This window comes from Caretta caretta, chromosome 6, assembly GCF_965140235.1.
Source record: "Caretta caretta isolate rCarCar2 chromosome 6, rCarCar1.hap1, whole genome shotgun sequence".
In the NCBI taxonomy this organism is placed as follows: domain Eukaryota; kingdom Metazoa; phylum Chordata; order Testudines; family Cheloniidae; genus Caretta; species Caretta caretta.
The window spans coordinates 2324284-2334773 of NC_134211.1; the positions used below are offsets into that span (position 1 = coordinate 2324284).

Here is a 10490-nt window from a genome sequence, read left to right on the forward strand (position 1 = left end):
AATCTTCAGTTTTCACCAAAAAAGTTTCAGTCAAAACTTTTCACAAAACTCTAGATTCAGATTTCAATTCCAGTGTAGCATCTTAGATAGAGTTCATTAGATCAGTGTTTTTTAAATTGCGGGTCATGACCCAGTACTGAGTCGCGGAACGTAAGGCACTGGGTTGCAGCAGCTCTGGTCAGCACTGCTGACCATTAAAAGTCGATTAAAAGTCCCGTTGGCGATGCTGCCCGGCTAAGGCAGGCTAGTCCCTACCTGTTCTGACACTGCGCTGCATCCCAGAAGTGGTTAGCAGCAGGTCCGCCTCCTAGGTGGTGGGGCCACGGAGCTCCGTGCTCCCACGGTGCCTCTGCAGACAACACCTCTGAGGCTGTTACTAGAGAGGAGGCTGGTAGCCACCCCACCATTGAACTGGCCTCACCCTTTCTGGGATGAAAGAGTCTGGCGGCCTGTATTTGTAAAGCTCCCACGCTTCCATTCTTCCCATCGGCGGCCTGGGCGGTGGAAGAGCCCTGGAGTCAAGGAGGTGCCTTTTGATGGTCCCAAGGCATTTCCTTTCAGATTCGGCCAAGTTCAGCGCGGAACTGGCAACTCAAGACAGACAACAGGCGACTAGGGAAAGAGATTTATTGTGTAGACAGAGATGCCAACAGACGTACCTGGCAGCTCGACGATTTTTGGTACTGGGTTGCTTCTCAGTTGGAACTGGAAAGGGTAACCAGAGACCAGCGTAGGGAGCCTACTGGAGTGGTGGCAAAGGGGTGGTGAAACATAGAATCCAGCCTGGCCTGATTTCAGAAGTTCCTTGGTCAGGATAATTCATAACTCTACAGTAAATTCCTCTCCCTTTGGTCCCATCTCCACAGAATCTGACTCCAGTGATCTAGATCTCCAGCTGGCGTCAACAGGCATAGATCTGTTTACTTCATTCCCACCAGCAGGGGATCTGGCCCCATTGACTCTGATGAAACCATGTCTAATTGACACCAGATGGGGATCTGGCCCCATTGACTCCGATGAAGCCATGTCTAACTGACACCAGCTGGAGATCTGGTCCATTGAAGCTACAGCCGAGTGACACCAGCTGAGGATCTGGCCCCGTTGACCCTGATGGAGCAATGTCCAATTGACACCAGCTGGACATCTGGTCCATTGACCCCAATGGAGCTATGGCCGAGTGACACCAGCTGAGGATCTGGCCCCATTGACCCTGATGGAGATACATCCAATTGACTCCAGCTGGGGATCTGACCCATTTATGTCTCTCTCAGACAGACACACAGAGGGGAAAAATCCTCCCTCCAATGCCTCAACATCCCTCAGAACCTTTCCCCTTCTCCTCCAGCTCCCACGCCGCATTATAATGATACTTCACCTTTAGCTAGCACTTTCCATCGGTAGAGCTTAACGCAGTCTACAAAAGTAGTCCCATTTTTACCAACGGAGATACTGAGGCCCGGAGAGGGGCAGGAACAGAACTGAGGCATCCTGAGGCCCAGCGCTCTAGCCACTTGGCCACCCTGCCTCTTAGCTGGTGTGCATTGGCCACAGAGCTGCTGGTGGTGACGGAGCCAGGCCCAGCCCCACTGGAAGGGAATTTGGATTGCCCATCTCCACCATCCCCATCAACAATCAAAAGCCCCAAGAAATTGCCCCAGATCCCCAAAGGAGGTTTTGATGAACTAGGTCCTTTCCTGTCTGGGGATTTCCCCATCCCAATCCTTGGTGGAATTAGTGTAATTGATTATCTGTGTCCTAATGCCCAGGTATGCCTCAGGACCCCAATGTGCCAGGCGCTGTACAAACACAGAACCAAAAAAAGTCTCTTCCCAAAAAGGATCTGAGCCAATGATAAGATGTCCACAGTCCATCTCCTGGGGGTACTTCCACCAGGTGTTGTGGGTATCAAAGGTAGCCATTTGCCTCCAATTCAGCTGTAACCCACGGGTCCATACGTAGCCCATACTCACGCCACAAATGAGGCTGTTACAACACCTCTTACAGACGCCGGGTCTTCAGTTTCGGCTGGAGAAGTTCATTCTCCAAGTCGATGGGACTGCCCGAGATGGCGGACAACTTTGTTTGGCTCTGTCACAAGTCGAGGAACGTTGCTTTCAATCCCAAACTGACCGGTTTGCAAACAATGTCTGGCAAAAGGTTGGGGCACATCCGATTTGGGGCGTCTGTCCTCGTTTTTTATGGTAAAACGTCAATGTCGTTTTCATTCAAAAGAATGTTTTGTGAATTGGGGGGCAGGAAGTTCCGATTTGGGGCGTCTGTCCTCGTTTTTTATTGTAAAACGTCAACGTCGTTTTCATTCAAAAGAATGTTTTGTAAATTGGGGGGCAGGAAGTTCTGATTTGGGGGAGTTTTTCCTCAATTCCGCCCCCCCCCAAATTTCAACACTATTTTCATTCTCAAACCAACAATTCCTCTCTCTTTCTCTTTTAACGGTATTGCAAAACTAGTTTTGTTGTTAGAAAAAATGCAATTTGCGTGTTTTTCTATTTCTGGATTTTTTGCCACCGATTGCAACAAATGAATGACGTCCCGGAATCTTTCCCCCTCCCCAGATTTTCATTTCATTCAAAAATTCAACATTGTTCTCCTTCCAAAACCATTTCATTTTCTTTAAAATTTTTCCCAAACCTTTTCACTTTGTTTGATTGTTTTTAATAATTTGGGGTTTTCCTCGTTATCTCATTCCAGAATTTCAAAGTTCTTCTAATTCCAACAAGGCATAATGTTTTGTGTCTTTAAAATATTTTACTAAACTTTTGGCAGGAAAAAAATTTGATTTGAGGGGAATACTCCTTTTTTTTTTTTACTCCAAAACTTCATCATTTTCCTTTCCGAAGCAAAAACTTTTTGGATTATTTATGAGCAATTTTTTTAAATGTTGGGGTATTTTTGTATTTTTCCTCATCTTTTCCCTAGGCAGACACATGCAAGCGGCTCTCGCCGGCAAGCACTGCCCCCTCCCGCTCCCATTGGCTAGTTCCTGGCCAATGGGAGTGCAGAGCTGGTGCTTGGGGCGTGGGCAGCGCACGGAGCTCTGTGGCCCCCCCACCTAGGAGGCGGACCTGCTGCTGGCCACTTCTGGGATGCAGCGCAGTGTCAGAACAGGTAGGGACTAGCCTGCCTTAGCCGGGCAGCATCGCCAACGGGACTTTTAATCGACTTTTAATGGTCGGCAGTGCTGACCAGAGCTGCTGCAACCCAGTGCCTTACGTTCCGCGACTCAGTACTGGGTCATGACCCGCAATTTAAAAACCACTGATCTAATGAACTCTATCTAAGATGCTACACTGGAATTGAAATCTGTATCTAGAGTTTTGTGAAAAGTTTTGACTGAAACTTTTTTGGTGAAAACTGAAGATTTGCATCCGTTTCACCAGCTTCTTTTGGGGGGAGGGGGGAACCCTAAAAAAAAATTCCCAAAACCCCAAAATGTTTAGATTTTTTAATTCAAAATGTCTTTTCAATTCTAAATTTTCTTGCCTTTTTTTTTTTTTTAGAGTAAAAAACACATTAAATAATGCCCCAAATTTTTCATTTTGGGTCAAACAAAACATGTTGTTTGATCCAAAAAGATTTTCTTTTCCGGCATTTTGATTCACTGGAAATTTGGGGAAAAAATTAATTTTGTGGTCACTGGAAAAGGATTTTTTAAAATTGTTCGGAATTGGCATGGAAACGAAAAAAAATCTATCCTTCCCCCAAATGTAGACTAGTGTCTAGACTGTGTCTAGACTCTAGAATAACACATTTAGCTTGATTTTAAACAAGCTGAGAAACAACATAGACTTTAACGCGATCGGTTTAATACATGCTAACATACAATTGATTTATCTTAACTGGGGTCCATCGATTCACAAAGGCCATGAAGGGACCGCTGGGATCATTTAGCCTCGCCTCCTCTGTAACACAGGCCAGAGAACATCCCCCAAATAACTCCTAGAGCAGAGCTTTTAGAAAAACACCCAACTATGATTTAAACATGGCCAGCGATGGAGAATCCACCACGACCCCCGGTAAGTAATTCCTCTCCCCCTTCAACATTTACACCTTATTTCCAGTCTGAATTTGTCAAGCTTCAACTTCCAGCCATCGGATCCAGTTAGATCTTTGCCAGACAAGCCCTTTATCAAGTCTGTGTTCCCCATGTCAGTGCTTCAGCGTTGGAGAAGGTGCTAATTAGCTGGGACTTAAGATCCCATCCTTAAATCAGAATCAAGCGGTCTCTGTAACGTTTTCCAGGGTCCGGGACAGGGCCTGGGTGGGAGGGGAAGAGCAACACCAGGAGGTGGAGCCTGGGAGGGAAGGGATAGCGTAGGGCTGGGGCTAGGGAGGTATGGGGCGGAGCAGTGGGCGTGGTTAGGGGGAAATGGGGGGAGGGGCCTGTCAGGAGGCAGGACTAAGAGGGAGGGGGAGAACGGTGGGTGTGTCAGTGGGCGGGGACTGGTAAAGAGGGGCTATTGGGGCAGAGTCTGGGAGGGAAGGGACAGAGCAGGGGGCCTGTTGGGACCAGAGTCTAGGAGGAGGATGTCAGGTGTGGGACCTGGGAGGGAGGTGGCATCAGGGGTGGGGCCTGAGAGGGAGGGGGCATCACAGGGGGTGGGGCCTAGGCAGGGGGTGCATTTCAGAGCATTTTAGGGGGCAAAGCCTGGGTAGGAGTGGCATGTCAAGGGCAGGGCCTGGCGAGGGTGTTTTAGGGCCTAGGCAGGGGGTGCACTTCAGAGCATTTTAGGGGGCAAAGCCTGGGTAGCAGTGGCATGTTTTAGGGCAGGGCCAAGGTGGGTGGGGCATCTGAGGGGGTGGGGCCTGAGAAGGAGGGGCATCTGAGGGGGTGGGGCCTGAGAAGGAGGGGGCGTGGCCAGCAACAGCTCTGAAGCTGTTCTAACTTATGCCAGGGTGTGCAGCGCAGGTACCCCCAAGCCAGGGCGGGCGAGCGGGGAGCAGCGGGCTCACGGGGGGAGCTGAACCCGGCCCCGGTCGCCGGGGCCCTCCTCCTGGCCCTGGGGGGACCCGGCGGGGGCGGCGTGCAGCCGGCGGTGGGACACCAGGTGGGCGTTCTGGATGAAGCCCCGCGGGCACTGCCCGCATTGGAACGGCTTCTCCCCAGAGTGCACCAGCCGGTGCTGCGCCAGGTGGGAGCTGCGGGCGAAGGCGCGGCCGCACTCGGGGCAGACGTGGGGCTTCTCCCCGGAGTGGACCTGCCGGTGCTGGTTGAGGGTGGAGCTCCAGCTGAAGGCCTTGCCGCACTCCCTGCACCGGTACGGCTTGGCGCCCGTGTGGACCCGCTGGTGCTGCTTGAGGGCCGTGGTCCAGCTGAAGGCCTTGCCGCAGTCCCCGCAGGGGTAGGGCCGCTCGCCGGTGTGGACGCGCTGGTGCCTGAAGAGGGTGGAGGTGTGGTTGAAGCCCCGGCCGCACTCCTTGCACCGGTAGGGCCGCTCCCCGGTGTGGACGCGCTGGTGGTTGGCCAGGTGGGAGCTCTCGGCGAAGCTCTTCCCGCACGCCTCGCACACGTAGGGCCGCTCGCCGGTGTGGGTGCGCTGGTGCTTCTTCAGGGTGGAGCTGAGGCTGAAGGCCTTGCCGCATTGGTGACAGCGGAAGGGCCGTTCGCCGGTGTGGACGCGCCGGTGCTGGGCCAGGGTGGAGCTCTCGGTGAAGCGCTTCCCGCACTGGGGGCAGGGGTAGGGGCGCTCGCCCGTGTGGGTGCGGAGGTGCTGGGTCAGGGCCGAGCTCTGGGTGAAGCTTTTCCCGCACTGGGGGCAGGGGTAGGGCCTCTCGCCCGTGTGGGTGCGGAGGTGCTTCACCAGGTCCGAGTTCTGCAGGAAGCCCTTCCCGCACTCGCCGCAGATGGTGGGCCGCTCCCCGCGCCGGGGGCCCTTGGGCGGGCCCAGGCGGCCCCCCGCTCCCGCCCCTGGACGGGCCCTTCTGGGTTGCTGGGTGGAGGACAGCCTGCATGGATCTCCTCTCAAGGGACGCTGGGATATGTCCTCTTTGGATCGCCCTGAAAACTGCCCGCACAGATCAGCTCCTAGAGGATTCTGGGATACGTCCTCTTGCGAGCTCCACGGGAATGTCCCGCGCAGATCCACTCTCTGCTGGGGATTCTCACTCGCCGTCCTGGCACCGGCTGGGGGGAGAGAGAGAGACTCCAGCCAGGGCTCGTTCCCTGGGCCGCGGACAGAGCGGGCAGCAAAGGGGTTGGTGACTAAATAGAAAACCCAGTGGGCAGGAACCGAGCCCCCGAACCTCCCCCCAAGGGGAACAGAGGGGCTGGTTCTGCCCCAATGACCCAGCTGAGCCCTCAAAGGCTGCGGGAGGGACGGGATCCTGCCACGGGGCTCGGGCACCCGCTGGTGGGGACACTAAGCGAGACCGGGCAAACCTTCCCCTTCACTCCCGGACGGTCGCCGAGCTGGTGTCATTCACTCCTCACCTGGGATCTCCCTCCCCTCAGAGCCCTGGAGATCCGGGACGCACGGCTCTTCCCCTCGCTCCATCCGGGAGATCACGGCCAGTTTGGGGACCGGGAATCCTGCCAGCGGCGGGATAAGATCAAGTGAGACTCTAGACCAGACCGGAGCGACTAGGAAAGCAGAGAGCGGAATTCAGCTCCCGGAGGGGGCCGAGTTGGCTCGGCTGGGGGATGTGTTAATGGACAGAGATCGGCCTAGGGTATTAGAGAGAGAAAGAGAGAGAGAAAGAGAGGTATGGGATAGATGGATGGATAGATAGATATGGGGGTAGAGAGATAGACAGATAGATCATTCCATTGGTGAAATACTTAGTATAGAGTAAAACGATAGAGTGATGGGGGTTGTCTGGAAGCCAGAACTCCTGGGTTCTCACTCCAGCTCTGGGAGGGGAGTGGGGTCTAGTGATCAGAGCAAGGGGGGCTGGGAACCAGGACTCCTGAGTTCTATCCCCAGCTCTGGGTGGGAGTGGGGTCTAGTGGTTAGAGCCGGGGACTGTCTTGCCCAGCTCCTGTCCCCGCGGAGAAGCGGACCCTCACCCAGGAAGCTGAGGTTGGTGTAGTTCTCCAGCATGACATCCCTGTAGAGCCGCCTCTGCCCTTCGTCCAGGAGACGCCACTCGTCCTCGGTGAAATACACGGCCACCTCTTCGAACGTTACTGGCGCCTGGAACCGCAAGGGACCCGACTGGGCGCCGCGGCCACACCCCTGCTCTCTGAGGGGTGGAGCTGGCCAGTGCCCAGCTGCCTTCTGGGAATATCTGGGCAGACACCCTCATGCTGCACCGGTGCATTGTGGGAATATCCCAGCAGCGGCCCCTGGGCTGCCCAGGCCCACGTGCCCCAGTGCATTGTGGGAATATCCCAGCAGCCTCACTTCCTAGCAACATTCACAGCAACAGACCCATACATCCATCGAGCCTGGTATCTCGCCCCAGTTCAGACCCAGGGGCCCAGCTCGCCCGGTATCCCGCCTGCTCACTCCTGCCCCACCCCAGACGTACACTGGGGTCACTGAGACCAGAATCTAGGCCAGTCTCCTCTTCCCAGGAACCCAGCCGGCCCCACGACCCACCTGGACGCCAGGCTCCCAGGGCGGGTCAGCCGGGCCCCGCTGCGGCTCACGCCTCTCCGAGCTAGGCAGAGACACCTGGGGGCATGTGAGATCTGAGGGAGAAGAGCGAGTCGTTTAGGAGACCCCAGGGGAACCAACCCTCCCTTTCAGTCCTGGGGTCCCCCCAGAGCCCCTCCACCTCAAGGAGAGTGACCCCTGCTGGGGAGACACCCCCCCCAAACACTGAGCCCTACCTTGTAACATGTGGGGCTCCTGGTCCTGGGCTTCTGGCCATTGGCTTGGCCCTGCCTCCTCTTGGGGTGCAGGATTGGGGTGCAGCCTCCTTGCCTCCCACAGTCCTCGGGGGGAGTCCATCTTCACTGCTGTCCGTCCCACTAACTGTCACCTGCAACCCACCCAAAATATGGGGATGGGTGTGTGTGGGGGGAACCCTGCGGTCTTCAGCTGCACAGATGCCCCCTCTCACTGTGCGCCCCCCAGAGCTGGTGGAACTGGGGGGACCCTACACAGATCCCCTCCTCCCATGCACCCCCAGGGCTATCTGGGTTGGGGGGACCCAGCACACACCCCTCCCTCCATGCAACCCCAGAGCTATCTGGGTTGGGGGGATCCCATACACACCCCTCACCCCAAGCACCCCCAGAACTAGCTGGGTTGGGGGGACCTTGCACAGACCCCCCTCCTCTCATGCACCACCAGAGCTGGCTGGGTTGGGAGGACTCTGCACACACCTCTCTCCCGTGCACTCTGAGAGCTGACTGGGTTGGGGGGACCCTGCACACACCCCTCACCCCCCATGCACCCCCAGAGCTGGCTGGGTTGGGAGGACCCTGCACACCCCCCCCGCTCTCATGCACCCTCAGAGCTGGCTGGGTCGGGGGGACCCTGCACATCCCCCTCCCCCCCACGCACCCCCAGAGCTGATGGCACGGGGGTGACCCTGCTGGGCTCAGCTCCCTCCCCAGATGTCCCGGACTCAGCAGCGCCAGGGATTGGGGGTTCGATCCTCCTTGGTGGGGCCCCGATCCAGAGGGGCAGAGCTCAGGGGGTGCTGGGGAACGCGGGGTCCTCTCCGACCTCCCCCTCATCCCATCCCACCTCCCTCTGCTTCATCTGCACCATGCAATTGACGAGCAAATCAATGCACGCATCCCCCAGCGGTGCAAGGCGTAGAGGTACCCTGTCTGCACCCACATACCTGCTTGCCCGGGGCTAGGGGAGACTGGGGATCGGCCCCTTCCCCCCCCCCACATCCGCTGGATACCCCCCTCCCCCCAGCTGCCTGGACTGTGGGGGGAGAGGAAGGAAGCGGAAGGTCCCTTTGTTATTTCGTTCCCCCCAGAGAAGACCCGCCTGGTCCTGTCTAGGCTTCTAGTGATCGGTCGTATTAACCCTTCACTCGGCTGTGGAGAGAAGGAGCGCTCTCCCCGGGCAGCCAGGGCCGGCCCCGATGCCCCAGTGCGGCGCTAGGGGGCGCTGTGCTGCAGGGAGCGGGGGATCAGCAGGGGGCGCTCTCCCCAGGCAGCCAGGGCCGGCCCCGCTGCCCCAGTGCGGCGCTAGGGGGCGCTGTGCTGCAGGGGGCGGGGGATCAGCAGGGGGCGCTCTCCCCGGGCAGCCAGGGCCGGCCCCGCTGCCCCAGTGCGGCGCTAGGGGGCGCTGTGCTGCAGGGATCGGGGGCTCAGCAGGGGGTGCTCTCCCCGGGCAGCCAGGGCCGGCCCCGACGCCCCAGTGTGGCGCTAGGGGGCGCTGTGCTGCAGGGAGCGGGGGCTCAGCAGGGGGCGCTCTCCCTGGGCAGCCAGGGCCGGCCCCGATGCCCCAGTGCGGCGCTAGGAGGCGCTGTGCTGCAGGGAGTGGGGCAGGGCTCAGTAGGAGGCACTGTCCCTTCCCAGTCCAGGCGGACCCCCATGCTGCAAATGAGTAGGATTTTCCTTCTAGAATGAAGGACTTGTTTGAAGCACCTGCTGCGAGATCTGACCCACACTTATCCCTGCCTTCGGTTTTAATTCCAGGAATACCCTGGTCGACTTGAGTTTCAGCATTAATTGAATTGTTATTTTTGGTTAGCGTGCCAGGAAGGCCAGGTTAGGACCTGGAGTTAATCATGGGGTAGATTTGGCTCGCTCCAGGTTTACACCAGGGTCACTGAGCTCAGAATCTGGCCCTGAAAATGGAGTCGCTCCGGACTGGATCAGAATGAAGTTTTTCTGTTGCTTTTGAAAGCCACAAGCTGCAGGGAAGAATTAGCAGGGTCAGCGGATATTGCAAAGTGGTGAAATACTTTTGTCGCATCAGCATTCTACTTGGGAGGGACACTTCAGGTCAGGGTTATAGCTATATTTGCACAATTTAGTCCCAGGAGCAGACCCTGAGCCGCATGCAACCATTTTATCAGGAATCTTCCATTGTTCCCCTCCCCCGCATAATGCCTCGAGCTTCTGGAGTCACGTGAAAAACTCTGCTTGCCTTTAAAAGCATTAAATAATTATTGGTTACTCCGTGTTGCTGGAGAAAAGCCTGAAGACATCACCCCCATTGGCACTCAACCAAGAAGGCCACTAATAAGCACGGGAGATGTTATCTGATTTATGAAATCTCATGATTTGCCACACTGAGCTGGCGACTTTTGGAGGCTTTGGTCATGATTTCTGAGCGCCTGGGGCTGGTAACGCCGCAGAAAATGCGGAGTGATGTTAGTCCCTGGCTAGTCCCGCTGTCGTCAATGAGGGTGACGGAATTTTGTCTTGGTGCCAACACCAGGCAGAGGTGGAATCTAGTGGGTTAGAGTGGGGGGGGGGGGGTTTGGGATCCAGGATTCCTGGGTTCTATTCTCAGCTCCAGGAGAGGAGTAGGGTAAAGGTGGATGTCAGGGGCTGGGAGTGAATGCTCTTTGAGATGAATGGGGGCTGGGGAAGGGGAACTGGACTACATTTC

At 56.5% G+C, this 10490-nt stretch overlaps 1 protein-coding gene across 1 annotated transcript in view; it reads right to left on the reverse strand.

Moving 5' to 3' along the window:
• The window catches only part of LOC125637840 (uncharacterized), a 29019-nt gene extending 20173 nt beyond the window's left edge, over nucleotides 1-8846 (reverse strand). The window contains exons 1-6 of the mRNA XM_075129055.1: nucleotides 8758-8846; nucleotides 7793-7944; nucleotides 7560-7651; nucleotides 7025-7151; nucleotides 6449-6598; nucleotides 4971-6142 (exon numbers count right to left, since the gene is read on the reverse strand). Coding sequence (XP_074985156.1) covers nucleotides 4971-6142; nucleotides 6449-6598; nucleotides 7025-7151; nucleotides 7560-7651; nucleotides 7793-7913 — 1662 coding nt within the window. The 5' untranslated portion in view covers nucleotides 7914-7944; nucleotides 8758-8846. The remainder of the gene's footprint in view (nucleotides 1-4970; nucleotides 6143-6448; nucleotides 6599-7024; nucleotides 7152-7559; nucleotides 7652-7792; nucleotides 7945-8757) is intronic.
• Nucleotides 8847-10490: the final 1644 nt, after the last annotated feature.